Consider the following 16208-nt stretch of genomic DNA (forward strand, 5'->3'; position numbering starts at 1 on the left):
GAAACACAGTAATTGCATTAGTATGCTTTTCTATTTTGTTAAAAAGAACATAAACTTTGAGCAGGCGTCAACGGCTCATCTAAATAGACCTGCACAAATGATCAGTTGTCTAAAATAAATAATGGATATGTAAATATGATTCGATTTGCTCGATCGTTGGAAGTGTCACCACCCAGAGATCTGCATCAACTACTAGGGGTGATGTTCTTGTAGAAGAAGCTCCGTCATCTCCCTGAAACATAGTACTTGCGTTAATAAAGAAGGAAGTATAGCGGATGTAATCACGTCATATGATTTCGCTTGATCGAACTGTCAGTATCCATACCTCGAAATGCATAAGAACATCAAGGGACGATGTAACTGCGGTGCACACTTCTGCAAGCTGTTGCGCCGACCCGTAACTGCATGCTCCCCCTTCTACTTGGACTAATGCTCCATCGACTCCCTGAAACATAGGACTTTCATTAGTAATGAACACAATATTGAAAAAAGAAGACACATAGGAGGGCGACGACAGAAGGACATACCAATGGCTAAAAACGAAAGAAACATTGTGTGTAACAATCACGCTACAAGAATGCAAGATCTGATGATCTCCATCGATGGAACTGTCCGGAAACGTACCTCGAGCATCTGAGTGACATCTACGGTTGTCGTCAATGCGTTGGACTCCTCAGCATCTCCCTGAAAGACAGTACTTGCATTATTTTGGATAACAATAATTATAACTGAAAACAAAGACTAGAGGACGAGTACAAGGGTGTACCATTAGGTAAAATAATTACACGATCAATTAAAACTATTGATTTACATGCCTAAAACAAGTCAGTGGCAGAATAGCTAAGTAAGATTACCCGATAGGCGCTTGAAGTGGCTGATGACTGCAATAACGACACGGATGGAGAATCTTCAGCCTTCATATTGAGTGGATACATAAATGGGGAAATTATTGTTAGCTAATGCTACACACTACCGCAAGGCCGAGAGATAAATACGTAAACTTGACTCACCAGTGGAGGGATGTGGACGAATAGAGTGGGAATAGCGGTTGAGAGCAATTTTCGCCTCGCTCGCGGTGTTTTCTTCTTTATTAGCAATGATGTGGAGTACATGTCTGGGCTAAAGTGCCTGCTGCAGATGCGGTATCGATCACCCCTCTTGTCCGCAAAGACTTCTAGGACTCTACTTTCTAGCTCAGAGGCTGGATATCCGCAATATCGGACCCATTCTCTTATCTGATCTATTGTCTTAGGGAAAACATGCATTATAGTACCTTCAGATTTGTTATGGGTCTTCGAAGGGCAACCGCCAATGGAACAGGCAGGCATTATGGAAAGTTCTGAAAAGTAAAGATCAACAATTCTCTATGAATACCAATGTGTTAAAACAGTAAATGACACATAAAAGGTTCAATGCAAGGTCCGTTTTGGTTCTTGGAACTATACACGTTATTCACATGCGGATAAGTATTTCAATAACTTTCAAAAAATAGAAAAAGTAATTTGACTAAACTCAGAACATGTGACTAGTTCCTTGCATGTACTGTCGTGAACGAAAAGAAAACATGGATGCAATTTGATGACTACTAGCAAATAGATATAAATTAAAAAATTGGACGCAAAATGATTATGGTACATGGACTTACCTTGACGAACAAACAGTTAGATGCAGGGATCAGAGTAGTTTCTTGTCGTAGAACAGGGAGCAGTTCACAGGTTGCAAACTGACGAGTTTGCTCAAAGTGGTCACGGAAGTTCACAGAGACGAAGAGCAGATAACCAGCACCTTCACGGGTTGACTAGCAAAGCGCAAAGAAGTTCTCATTAGAAATATGAGGTGGGTTATAAAGAATTCGAACCAGGGGTGTGTTTGTGAATGAATGACGTGTATATGTCGTGGCATTATGTGGATTGCAGGGGGCCGTCCAGCGTGAGGGGGATGCTTGGCAGGAGACACGGGGTCTGGAGGTAGACATGGGAACAACAAACCCATGCTCTATAGACCACTTTGAAGTGTACATGGTCTTTGGCACCTCTTGGCCTTTATCGCTCCCTGACAGCTCCACTTGCCAGCAGCTCAAGTACCCCGGTGCGAACTGCCTTTGATAGGGCGGGGGGTGGATCGGGGCGGTGGTCGTGCAGACAAGACACAGGAAGACTCGTGAATGGAGACACACTTATGTGGATTGCAGGGGGCCGTCCAGCGTGAGGGGGATGCTTGGCAGGAGACACGGGGTCTGGAGGTAGACATGGGAACAACAAACCCATGCTCTATAGACCACTTTGAAGTGTACATGGTCTTTGGCACCTCTTGGCCTTTATCGCTCCCTGACAGCTCCACTTGCCAGCAGCTCAAGTACCCCGGTGCGAACTGCCTTTGATAAGGCGGGGGGTGGATCGGGGCGGTGGTCGTGCAGACAAGACCCGTTTGCCGCAGGGCCTCACCAAGGAGAGGCCATCTAACTGAATGTAAGAGGATGGCTGCAGGATCTACTACATGGAAGGCAGGGGGGTGAGTTTATAAATACCTCACCCTCCCAGGAGAATATACACTAGATTCATTTAAAAAATCAAAACAACCATTGTTAAAATATATGTTGGCCTTTATTTTAGATTTTAATTAAACATAAATAATAAACATTACACATTGTAAAGTTGAGGTTGCAGCACATCGAGGGAAAATCCGCGGTATTGTCCACTGTCACTGGGGAAATGTTGTCTAATGGCAAGTACCGCACAGGCAGGTATTACTCTCCGAACGCGGTGTCCGAGCCTCCCGTGAAGCCACCAAGTGAAGCAATGATAGGCCACCAGCCTGTACCACCTGTGAAAAAAAAAGATGCAAACTGTATTAAACTGACCAAACTTTCTTATCAATGTCGATTCAGGTAACACATGTCATTTTTCTTAGAAAAAAATAATATCTAGAAAATGCACTATATGGAACCAATTTACATGCGTTCCAATGATATGTAAATGTAATTTTATATGTGGGAGACGACCATGAAATAGTGGTGGCATCACTGACATCACAAACAGAGTATACTTACTCGTTACTCGGATTACGCGGACGAACAGTGCCACGAAGTTCGTGCATAAGCACCATCATCATCCTCAACACTGTCCGTGAGAGGCAGGCTTCCCTGAACTCTGGCAGCTCGGTGATGCATTGCGGACTTTGCTCGCCTTCCTGCTGACTTTGCTCGCTTTCCGAAATGTAGGCCAAGCACCCGGAATTTTCACGGCAGCAGCAGTTCTCCTCCTCAGTTGGCATTAGCTCGCACCGATTGCACGTGCACCAGGTGGAGACGCCGTCCATGCGACATGGTCCAGGCTCTTCATCCGTTGACTGGTCCTCCCAACTGCCGTCCGAATCCCCATCGTTTTCGCGTGCTTGCCTTTCCAGTAGTTCTTCCTCGGTGTACTCGGGCTCGTACATATACGGCATTATTGTGGCCATTGTGCGGTAAAGATAGTAAAATAATTTATAGCGGTGGTACTGGTATCTGTTCACACGGGCTACAAGCGGCGAAGGTAGCTGACCAGAGCACTGAAACGAGTCACAGAATACTCAAAGTAACACAGAGAGAGGAATGGAATCGAAAATCTGCTGCTGTATGTTGTGAAACGGTCTGTTTATACTTATTGGGGAAAGAGGCGTCCTGCCATTTCCATGGCAACACGTCAATAGCTGAGGCGCAGCGATTGTTGACACGAGACGTGCTTGAAATGGGCAGTACGCGTCTGCTGATGTCAGGCTCAGGGGCGGGGGATTTGATTTAGTGCCGCAAAGGCAGGTGAGCCAGGTCGATGCGGCGGAATGATAGGATTATCACAAAATGGAGGCTGATTTCGAGTGCGATAAGGGGCGAAAAGTCGGGTAAGGTCCATAGGAAAGTTTCCTACGATCTACCGATTTATGCTTACAAACACATGGCCGACCCGTAGGGACAATAAAAAAAAAGTCCCGGAACTCTCCTTTAAAGCTTAGTTACATGTATAGACAGGTACAGAAGTACTGGAAGCTTAGTTACATATGTTTCCAGGTGCAGAAATACTTGGAGATTTAGTTACAGATGTTGACAGGTACAAATAGGGGCATGCATGTAGAAATACAACAGTAGCCATAGGTTTAGTGGTCGTTAAGGCGTAGCCAGGTGGAGGTGTTGCATCTGAAGCTGTAGTAAGACTGATCCCTTCTGAGCTCAACTGGTAAGGCATTCCAATACTGAGCCGCCTTAACTGGGAAGCTGTTATCGCCTGTTTTTTTTTAGTCTGAATCTCGGTATTTGGAGGCAGTAGGAGTTGGATGTCCTAGAGGGTCGTATGGAAGTTTTTCTGTTTATTCTTTCCTTCAGGTATGGGAGGCTGCATTGTTAAGACATTTGAAGGTTAGTGACACAGTTTTAAGTAGGATCCTATCACTAATTTTCAACCAATGGTAGTTTCTCCTAGCATTAGATATGTGCTCTCTGGTGGGGAGGTTGAGAGCCATTCTAAGTGTGTTATTTTGCAGTGTTTGTAGTTTGTTAATGATGTATTTGTTAGCTCCTAAGTATAGTGCATTGCAATAGTTCAGTTTTGATAAGATGAGGGCATTTGCTAAGGTAATACATCTGGGCAGTGAAAGGAAAGGTCTGCATGTTCTGATAAGTTTGCCAGTGTAAGCAGTGGATGATGCCAGTGTGTTTACCTATTTTTTTAGGGTTAGCATGGTGTCCAGATAAAAGCCGAGTGTTTTTACTTCTTTGGCGACCTTAATGATGTTGCAGTCAATATTGAAGGCATCATAGCTAGTGTCGAGTTTTTTTAGGTTGTTGGCCGAGCCAAGGATCAGGATCTCTGTTTTATTGTCATTCAGGCAGAGGCCATGGGTTGGCATCCATGCCTGAATGAGGATGTATATTTCATTTACTAAGGCTGTATCAGAGGTGAAATTGCCCAAAGGGGAATGAGGATCTGGGTGTCATCTGCGTAGTTTGTGTAGGTGACACCCAGTCTATCCAATTTATCAAATAAAGGCCTAGTAAAGATAATATACATGGTTGGAGAGGCACATGAGCCCTGAGGGACGCCAGATGTTGTTTGGATTGGGTCTGCTGATGCTGAGGTGGAGAAGACTTGCATACTTCTGTTATCTAAGAAGGACTGGACCCAGGCTATGGCTTCACTCGAAAAGTGGGCAGCCGATGCTAGGTGTTTGCATAATACTGCATGGTCCACCAAGTCAAATGCTGCCGACAGATCAAGGAGGAGTAGCATGGCTGTGTTCCCTTTGGTAACTAAATCATACAGCAAACATATAAAACTAAACACAGAAAATGATGCAGTCACAGGCATGACATCAACTGTGGAGTTGTCAGCTTCTGTCACCCTTCACATGAGCACACAGTTTAAAATGCACATGCTTTGACTTCTGTCCAGTAGCAAACCTGCAGATCTGCTGGAGGCAGTAATCCAGAACATCCAAATGTTTATACACCATTGTTAAGCGACATAAATCATTCTGTGGTCACAGCATTGTTAATTTAGACCAACGGTCAAAGGGGACCTACTGTCTCAGTAGAAAGGTCCCATAAAATGGTATATTATATGTAAGATATGTGCATTTTACAATATGATGTTAGCCTTCACCGGATACTGTGTCCCTTTACCAGGCTGAGTAAATGCTCACCCATTAGTTACGGCAGAATGTTTTATTGGGAATTACAAAGAACGGTAGCAGATGACCAATGCAATTCACTGAAAACATATTCTCTTGAATGAGGTGCCCCCGACATCACAAGTTTTAGATCTAGGAGTGTTGCAGAAGCACCTGAAGCTGTACAAGTTTAGATAGCATTTACATTGAAAGCAGTGTACATGGTTTAGGATTTTGAAATGATGTGTCTTCTCTCATCTGTAGTCCCATAGATACACTACAGACTCCGGGTTCAGTGTAAGATTACTAGTGAGGCTATCCTGAGAGGCATGCAGGCACTGCAAGCATACAGTGTGGTGTGCACATACAATAACACACCACAACACTCACCTGTGAATCCTAAGGCTGAGGAGAGATGCATGAGGGCAATGTCATTGCTGTTTTCCTCATTGTTGGGGTCCAGAAATGGCAAGTAGCCAGAATGATATATGATGCCCTTCACAGATAGGAGCAGAGCACTATGGGACTTCTGAGAAACTGCTCCTGCGAACACCCGCCACCTGCTCACCACACGGTTCCTTCTGCAAGAGAAGAAAATAAAGGCATGGGGTCAGGCAAATAAGGGACACGCGACACAATCAGCAATGGGGGAGTACCGTGGAGAGGAAGATATGCAAAGAAGCAAACACTTCATGTTTGAAAAGTGGAAAACGAAGGGCAGAGATAATTTGGTGACAGTTACCTGGGGGAGATAAAGGGGGTGGTGGGTGAAGTGAAAGAGATGTTATGCGAGAGTGGGCCATGTCAGAAGAAGAGGAAGCAAATGAGATTGGGGAAGAAAAAGATGATCAAAGAAGAAGGTGTGGGAGAGAAATGTTCGTGGAAGAAACCATCACAACAGGGACGGGTCTGAGAAGCAAGGTCAGACTGGGGTATAACATTTTTACAGGACCAATGAAAAAGTGTGCCACAGTTGCAAATGTTAATTCATTCCTTTGTGACAGACTGTTTAACTAGGGCCCATGTTGGTGGTTTTTGATAAAATGTAATGCATATTGTGCATGTTAAATAATATTCAATGAGATTGGTCAACATTATTTGCCCTATGGTGAAGTAACCAGAAACCTTTGAAACAGAATTAATTTGCTGTATAAGAACCTAGCAAGCAAACAATAAATAAAAAAAAGAACTAAATAAAACTGGCCCACACTAGCATTTTACATTTTTGGTTTGGACATTGCCCTATTGACCTGCAGGCCGGTCGGAGCCAGCTGAGAAGTGAAAACCACTGTATAGCTCTAGTAGGAAAAAAGTAATAGAAACGGGGGAAGAAAGATAGCACCAAGACAGGGATAGGGGGAAATGAGTATGCAAACAAGGGCCAAACACAGTATTATCCTTGACGCCAAGCTCACTATCACAAAACACATTAATGCAATCGCCTCTTCAACAGCATACACATCCAAGCTCATCTCCCTGAGTACAACATTCCTCTCCACTATTAACTGTCTCACCCTCTCGAGAGCCATTATACTTAGTAAACTTGATTACTTAGGCAATGAGCCCTGAGACTGCCGCCCATTACCACATATGGTAATGCCCCCGGGGCCCGTAGTTACACAAAGGCCTTGGGGGCATTACTGTATGCGGTAATGGGCCACAGTCTTGGGGCTTATTGCCATTAGTACCCTGACGCATTAGACCAGGGTACTTATGGTGTTATTTTCCGGCTGGGAGATGCATTGCGTCTCTTGCCGAAAAAAATGAATAGTAATAAAAGTAAAAGAAATAGCCCCGATGGACAGGAAAACTTAGTCTGTTTTCTCTTTCCGTGGCGGACATAGTAAACAAAGAAAATGGCTGCCATGGAAGGGGAAAAGGGACTACAAGTAGACCCTTCTCCCTTTCAATGCCGGCCATTGAAGTAAATTAAAAAATAGGTAAACAGAAAAATCCTCCCCATAGAACAAGGAGAAAGGACTACACGTAGTTCCTTCTCCCTTTCCATGGTGGCTATTCTGGAATGAAAATGCTGTTGGGACCGGAGCAAGCTGCACGCCATTGGTACTGGGTACTAATGCAATATAGTTCTCAAAGGCATGTCGGCAACCAATCTAGCCAAGCTCCAACGCCTCCAAAATAAAGCTCTACGTGAAGCCTTGGGGCTTAGTCACTGGGACCATATCACAGCCGCACCATGAGTCCCACTGTCTGCCCATCAAAGCCTGTATTGACTTTAAAACCCTATCCATTGCCCAACAATGCGTCTACAATTAAGGCCCCTCTTTTTGACCAACAGCATCACAAGATGACAACAGAAATGGCTCCTTTGGTCCTCCAATATTATCTCTTTTTACGCCTAGAAACACTGTGTACAGGAGTGTTATAAATGACTTATATCATATAATTTCATATCTCTCTAGCCACGCCTCAATTCAAACTTGTCAGATCATGTGGCTACACTTTGGAACTCCCTGCCACTGAACTTCAGGAATGAACCCTCCTACGCAGCATTCAAGATACTGATAAACACTTGGCTGTTTGACAAATATGACTAACCACACCATGATTATGTCTGCCATCTGGCCTCCCAATTAGCCTGCAAAATCTGGCTCATGACCTTCCACCTGCCCTACTTACTGTATCCTGTTATTGTTTTTTTTTTCCTTTTCATTTTACTTACTGGTACACAAGCTGTGATACCCCTGGGTTTGGGCGTTACAACAATGCTATAAATAAATAAATAATAAAATCCATTAACAGTTCACTTTAGCTATGGACCAGATGGAAATTCAGATTTGCACATGCAAAGAACACCTACAACCCCAACCCATGAAGTGCCTTGAGTTGCTTTAAGGGTATCTAACCAAGACATCAAGACAATAATTAGTCTCAAATATAAGACAATTCAGATGAAAAATAACACCTATTACAAAGTATGCTATGTTTTTTAACACAGACCTGCACACTTGTTTTTCTTGTCCAGTATTACTACCACTGTGACTTGGGCACTTATGCACTTTCTGCAAGGATCCCTTTATATCAGGATAAAAGGGCAATGGTGACCTACCTTGTATAGGTTTTCTTGCATTTTATGTAAAATTATATATATTAATATTGTGAAGATGAACTATGAATTGTAACTGTACACCTACGTTTGTTTGCTTCTGTACTCCACACATTTGTGATTCTCGCCCCAAAATACCATGCTTACTGCCTCACTGAGAATATGGGCCGCAGAATGTCTACATTGGCAGGTGTGTGTTGGGAAATTGGAAAAGTTCAAAGTTTGCATGTCATACCACTGAATGGGGGGTGGACACGTCATCATCATCATTTCTGTCACTTTTGCGATTTGCTACAAATATTACAATATTTTTGGTAAGTGGGATAAGTGTTACATTTAGGTTACTTTGTAGTTTTTTGTGTAGAGGTGATACATTTGTAGATTTGCATGCGTGCAGAAAAATAACAATGAAACATTGTCACACGAAGGGCCCCTGCACCCTCAGGTAAAGCAGGCGATCAATATGTGGAATTAAGCTGTATGAATGGCGGTCATGAGAGGCGATCATAAAATGCACACATAATGGTATACATGTATGGGAAATATTTTTCGAATTTAGTAAAAAATATTAAATATATGAGGCGTGATTGCTCTATATATTGAGGGGTGTTTTCGCAATCATGGCAAAGGCCTGTCAGCAATCAGTGAACAGGTTTCCTAAGCTGGTCAACGGGGTGGTTATGGTCAGCTTGCAGATGGCTCAAGTGCTGGAGGGGGGAGGGAAGATATGATCTCTGTTAAACAGGAGAGTTCATTGTTGCAAGGGATATGGAATTAATGAAACCCGTTGGGTTTTTTTAATAGAAGGCTTTGTCCAGGACAGATCAGTATTAATACATTTCAGGAGAGCGATTGTATTCTCAGAGAGTGGGTGGAACTCATGTGAATAGGAAGGTCAATGGGAATAACAATCTGACACAGAAAGGTGTGGGCAATGCGGTTGGCTATCACAAATAGGTCAAAGGGAATCTACATGTCTTTCTCTCATCTGCATGTGCTTAGGTATTGTTAGGGCAGGTCCGTGTGCATCATTAATAGGAATTCTGTTATTTTGAAACTTAGAGGCAAGGCTGCCACCAAACATGGAGAGGTTTTTGGGAAAGGGTGTGTTGAAAATGTAAACCTTTTGATTATAAGTTTTAGGGGATTGTGTTATGATGTCTGTGTCCAATGAACTGATTTGGATTTTAGGTTTCTCTGTACAGGGCAACCAATCATGTTTGGGGGGATTCCCCTGTAACAGTATCTGGGGTAGTGTATTAACTGTTGCAAACTATATATGATATATATTCTTTGTGTGGTTCCGGGAGACGCGGGTTAGTTTGACTGTTAGATGTCATCTAAGTCCCCCCCCCCCCCCGGCCGTTGTACAATAAAGTTGCTTTAAGGACACATTTTTTTAGAGGTGAGCCTAATTTGGGTAAAGGGGCAGAGCTAAAGGTCCATACCTAGACTAGTGTCTGTGTTGGACTAGTCAAATTGTCAATACTCACATGAATTTTGATATCGGTAGCTTCATGACATGAAGTGCCTTGTATTGTTTTGCACAGTGTTGTTTATTTTCAGGATTTCAGGAGTGCAGTGGTGGATTCAGTTTGTGAATATTTATTAAGAAACTAGGTTCATTACCAGTTCCAAAAAGGCTTTGTAATTAATGACAGCTGCACTGATCAGAACCCATTGAATAACAAGTCAAGAGAACTGCCCTGTTGGGAAAAACTCATATTTGGAGACGAGTCACACATTGTGTATGTGTTGCAGTCTTTGGACTCGGCTGGCTTACAGGATCAGTTAGTGAATGCTGCAAGAGTTAATGGTATGATGGCATTTACAGAGGAGGCGGGGACAGGTACCGTTTACTGGGTAATGAGTTTTAATGCTGGAAAACTATTTAATTATGTGTTTAAGGAAAAAGTGCTATTGTCGTAGTGTCGGAAGTTTTTCCCATGTGGATGTTACGTGGCAATTCCATTCTGTTTGATCATTGAGGACAGTCTTTCACAGTGACCTTGCTGAGAAGGGGAGCCTAATTCTACAAAAACTACTCACGCGATGTGGAGCATTGCGATGTGTCAGAAGTGATTCTGGGAGAGCTGGGGCCGAGCCTTGGGACGGCATTGTTGGCATTGCTGCATTGAGATATACAGGGGTAAGTCTTGTGCTGCGCCAAAATGATTAAAGAACACTAAAGCGAGTGCCAACGTGAATAAATTGACAAATCGGGAGATTGATTTTGGCGTGATAAGGATCTCGAGGAGGACGGCAATGACACTGCTACTTTCCTTCATTTCTTTTTTTTAAAACTTTTATTTTTGGTTTGCAATTCACAACACAGCCGTGTAACATTCTCCTTTACTTTGTTGCATAAAATGTGAAGCTATATTGACCCTATAGTACATGTTTCCAAACAAAATATCATTACATTCATGCATTTACATGGTACACAGTTTCAGACAGGACACCGGGGTACATGCTCACACAGGGAATCTATTCAACATCAGAGTCCTCTCCCTCGGATAGGGATCTCTTCAAATACGCTCTAAATGGAGCCCAAATTTCTTATGGTCTATTCGTTGTTGGCGTCATTCCTATGTAGGTTTCTTCACACTCATTGACATACGTTAGTGCCTTAAGGAGTTCGTCTGTGTTGGGGGTGTGCTTGCTCTTCCATAATTGAAGGATACATTTCTTCGCTACTACACATATTACATTGAACAGTCTTATGGATTTCTCTGAAACCTTCCCTATGTCCCTGAACAAGTATTTTTGGCGGCTGAGTTGAGCCGGGATCTGTGTGATGTCTTCAATCAGATTTGCTACCTCTAGCCAGAACCTGGCAATTAGTGGACATGCCCAGTACATATGGAATGCGTCTGCTCCGGGGCCACCGCATTTCGGACAGTTCGTTGACTCTGTATTAATCTCAGGCCAGCATTTAGCGAGACTTTCTTAGACAATAAACAATATCTAGACCATTTTCCCTCCTCTATGGTTATACCCATGTCCGATTCCCATGCGGCTTTGACGTCATTGACAGATTTGGAATGTATTTGGATTGTATTGTAAAGCTTTGACACCCCAGTACCAGACTGCGAGTAGAGTGACTGTTAGCATGCGTGTGTGGGGGGTTCATCTGGATATGATGGCCATCGTTTTTTAAAAGCGGCCTTCATGCAATTATACTGAAGGGTGGCCAATTGAGTGTTTCCGACTGTTTCAGCAAAATCTTCTGGTGTTATGAATTTGCCGTTTGGGAACATGTTTATCATTTTAATTTCATTCTCAGGGACCCACATTTTGTGTATGCTGATGTCGTACGAGGGTTTGGATGCCTGGGAAGTTCCACAGTGGTGTTTGTGAATCATAGGGTGTATTTATTTGTAATCTTTTGCTGATCTTGGCCCAAGCCGTAATCAGGTCGTTGGGTCAAATTTGCAGTCGTCCTTATGAGTTTTTGAGAATATTATGGAACGAAGGTCAGTAGGCCGTCCACGTGGCGCTCTATGGGAACATGTGGTGCTCTATCTGTTGGGTCCTGCCAGTATTTGGCATATTGTGCTTGTGCTACCAAGTAGTACAACTCGAAATCAGGGGCAGCAATGCTGCCCGTTTCATGTGGTTCCACCAGTTTATCCCACTTCATCCTGGTAGTGCTGCCAATCCATATGAATGTGGACGCCATGGATCTTAGATTTTAAAAGAAGGGTTTCCCGGGCCATATGGGGACATTACTGAATACATACAGGAGCTTAGGGAGTATCACCATCTTTAGTACCGCAATTCGGCCTATGAGTGAGATGGGGAGCCTGGTCCAAATCTGCAGTTTAGTGTGGATCGTTCGCAATAGGGATTCGTAATTGTCGATGTATAGGGATGTCTTGTCCCTGGACACTAGGATCCCAAGATTTCTGATATGGCTGGGTGACCATTTAAGCCCATGAGTCTGTGTGGGACAGGCTGTGGCAGGGGTTAATGGGAATATCTCTGATTTAGTGGTATTTATTTTATAACCCGAGTATGCTGTAAATTCTTCCATCACAGCAATAATGGGAGCCAAATTCTTCTCAGGTTCACGTATGTATAATAATACATCGTCTGCGTATAGTGAAATAGATTGGAGAATGCCGGCCATCCTGATGCCCCTGCGTTCTTGTTCCGATCTGACTGCTGCTGAGACTGGTTCTATCGTGAGAGCGGAAAGGATGGGAGAAAAGGGACAACCCTGCCTGGTTCCCCTGTGCAATCTGAAGGGTTTGGATAGGGTACGATTCTCAAGGACTGCGGCTTTAGGTGAAGTATAGAGCAGTCTGACGCACCGTGTGAAATATGGACCAAACCCAAATGTATGCAAAACCTCGAACAGATAGACCGAGGAGACAGAGTCAAAAGCTTCCTCAGCATCTAGTGTTACTGCCACTGCCTGCACCTCTGGTTTAATTTGTGCCATGATGCCAAATAGCCTGCATAGATTTAGGGCCGTGGACCTAGTTGGGATGAAGCCACATTGGTCTGGGTGGATGAGCGTAGTCATTTTGGGTAATAGTTTGGTTGCCAGCACATTAGCAAATATCTTGGCGTCAGTGTTAATTAATGAGAGGGGCCTGTATGAGGAGAGATCGTGAGGGTGGTGTCTAGGTTTTAATAACACATGATTGCTTCAGTCGTTGTATACGGGAGGTAGTCTGTATGCATGGTCTCCTCCCACACACAAGCCAATATTGGAGAAATAATAGTAGGATACTCTTTATATAGTTCTGGGGCTAATCCGTCTGGGCCCGGGGCTTTGCCGGATGCCAAGGATTTGATTGCGTCTGCGATTTCATTGCTACTTATCTGCTGCTCCAAGGCCCAATTGTCTTCTGGCAAGAGTATCGGGAGTGTGATCCTATGTAGGTCGTTTTTTAGGTTGTCTCGGGTAAATGTGTCATGGTTTGAAATATAGATTAGTATATTGAGCGAATTCAGAATGAATGTCCTCGTCCCCATTCACAACCTCTCCCTTTTCCGATACAATGCTTGTGATGGGAGTGTGACTAAATTCAGCCTTCAGGAAGCGTGCTAATAGACGACCCGCTTTATTATTTTCCCCGTACCTGCAAGCCCTTGCTGGGAAAGCCATGTATTGTTGCTCCCGTAAGGCCAGGTCGTTGAATCCCTGAAGAGCTGTGTTAATTTCTGATAGTGTTTGTTTGTTATGTGTTGCACTGTAGTCATTTTCTAGCGTTCTCAGGTGTATTTCCATCGCCATTAGTCCAGATCTGACGGACTTAAGCAGGCCAGTTGTCTTAGACATTATATTGCCTTATCCACACCTTAAATGTCTCCCAGATGGTTGAACATTTCTCAACCGACCCTTTATTTCGTTCAAAAAATTGTTCGATCTCGATGTGTAAAAACTCCACTACGTTTGAGTCTTTCAGGATGACCAGGGAATGGTCTGACAATGTGCGGGGGAGTATATCACAGTATTGTACGGAGCTGGACAGGTGGGAGGAAACAAACGAGTAATCTATCCTTGATTCTGTGTCGTGGACAGAGCAGTAGAACATGTATTGTCTCTCCTGAGGGTGTGTCGCTCTCCAGGCATCCACCAGGCCCAGTTCCTCCAGGGCTTGAGCTAAGACAGTGGCCTATCTAGTGAGGTTCCTTTGTTTATCGGAAGATCTCTCCATGGCGACATTCAGGATGGTGTTAAAGTCCACTCCCCATAGTATAGATGTGTCTTCTGTCGGGCCGATTTCAGTTAGTACGTCTATATAGAATTGGGGGTCATCAGCATTCGGGCCATAGGTATTAACTAGGATTCATTTTACTCCTGAGATGGCGCCCCACACTATCACGAACCTGCCCTGTGGATAAATGTTACTGTTCTCAGTCACGTAGCCTAATGATGGATGTATAAGAGTGAGGACCCCCCTGTTGTGGGAAGAGTATGCATTGTAGTGTCTATTGTTGTAAAATGTTGTCATTGAGTTTTTCCAATGCGTGGGTTTCTTGCAGCATAGCGATATGAGGGTGATGTCTGTTAATGTAGGCACCTACTTTGGCGGCCTTAGCTCTATTGTTCAGCCCACGGACGTTCCAAGTGAGCAGTTTGAGTGTCAATCCTGCGTGTGAATTTGATTGTGGTGTCATGTAACTGTGTTAGAGTGGTGTATACAGGATGTGGTCATTCACTGGAGATGTATGGCTTGTGGTAACGCGATTGCAGTTTTAAACCAATTGGTGTCCATGAAACTAGACTCATAGTGCCCAACACGGGCTCTATTAACAAAATCTAACATTCTCAACTTACTGAACAGTTCCTTGTAACCTTCTCCCTCCCCCACCCAGACCATCGGCCCCAACATGATGATGAGCCCTAGTTACAAACTTGTCGTATTACCCGAGGGGGGCAAGTGTTGCGGCATAGCACCGGCGGCCAAGTGCAGTTCATCCGGCAACTGCCAAATCATGAGAGCTGCAACCCCGGCGCGCCGCATTGGAATCATAAACAGTATAAAGGATATCATGTGTCTGCCATCAGTCATTGGAGTTCCCGGGTTCTTCAACCTGTTGTTGCAAGTTGTTCCGGTCGTATTCGTTTCCACCAGGAGGTAGGGGAATTGATGCTTCTATGTATGCCATAGCTTCAGAAGGAGTTTCGAAGAAGTGAGCCCGGCCGGCGTGTTGAATACGGAGCTTTGCAGGGAACAGTAGGGCATATGGGACTTTCCTTAGCCTAAGTTGGCATTTGATAGCTTCGTAGGACTGTCGCTGATTCTGGACACCAGCGGAAAAGTCGGGATAGATGTGGATGTTTTCGTTGCCATGACCCAGTTCTCGTGCCAACCTCAGCGCCGTGTCTCTATCCCTGTAGTCGACTAACTTAGCTATGACTGTGTGGGGCGGGGCACCGGGCTTGGGGGCCAGAGCCAGGGTGTGATGCGCTCTTTCAATCGAAAAGAACTGTGGGGAAAAGGAGTCCTCACCAAGCAATGATTTCAGTAGATCTTCCATACGGGTTTCCATTGGCCCCTTGCAGAAGGCCTCCGACAGTCCCACGATACGTATATTGCTGAGGCGCGAGTCTTCAAATTTGCCTCACAACTTGGCCATCTCTCCTTTCAGGAGTGTTATGTCGTGGGTATTTTGATGAATGGAGTCTTCACTGGCGCGGATTCTGGTTTCTGTTTCTGTAATGCAGGCACTTTCTTTGTCGACTCGGGCTTTGAGGGATCCTATTGTGGAGACTATGTCATCCAGTTTGACATTAACGGCTAAGAATCCATTCTACACTGTCGTAAGGAGGTGGTCAAATTTCGTGTTGTCCGCTGATGTCGCTGTGGATGGCTCTGTGGGGTCCGAGCTAGCCGTGGACATTTGTGAGCTTGTGTAAGAGTTCATCGGGCCTGTCTTTCTGTTCTTTATATTGTTCTTTCCAGGCATTTCCAGGATGACTATCTTGTAGGGGTTTGTTTGACTGGTATAGTGGGAGGATCGGCCTGTGTTGTATGCTTCA

At 44.2% G+C, this 16208-nt stretch overlaps 1 protein-coding gene across 3 annotated transcripts in view; it reads right to left on the reverse strand.

The window, feature by feature from the left end:
* The window catches only part of HPN (hepsin), a 780351-nt gene that overhangs the window by 101450 nt on the left and 662693 nt on the right, over window positions 1-16208 (reverse strand). For all 3 annotated transcript variants that reach the window (XM_069604921.1, XM_069604920.1, XM_069604919.1), the window contains one exon: window positions 6031-6221. In XM_069604921.1, the coding sequence (XP_069461022.1) occupies window positions 6031-6221 (191 nt within the window). The remainder of the gene's footprint in view (window positions 1-6030; window positions 6222-16208) is intronic.

This window comes from Ambystoma mexicanum, chromosome 1p (genome assembly GCF_040938575.1).
Source record: "Ambystoma mexicanum isolate Mex_15411 chromosome 1p, UKY_AmexF1_1, whole genome shotgun sequence".
Lineage (NCBI taxonomy): Eukaryota > Metazoa > Chordata > Amphibia > Caudata > Ambystomatidae > Ambystoma > Ambystoma mexicanum.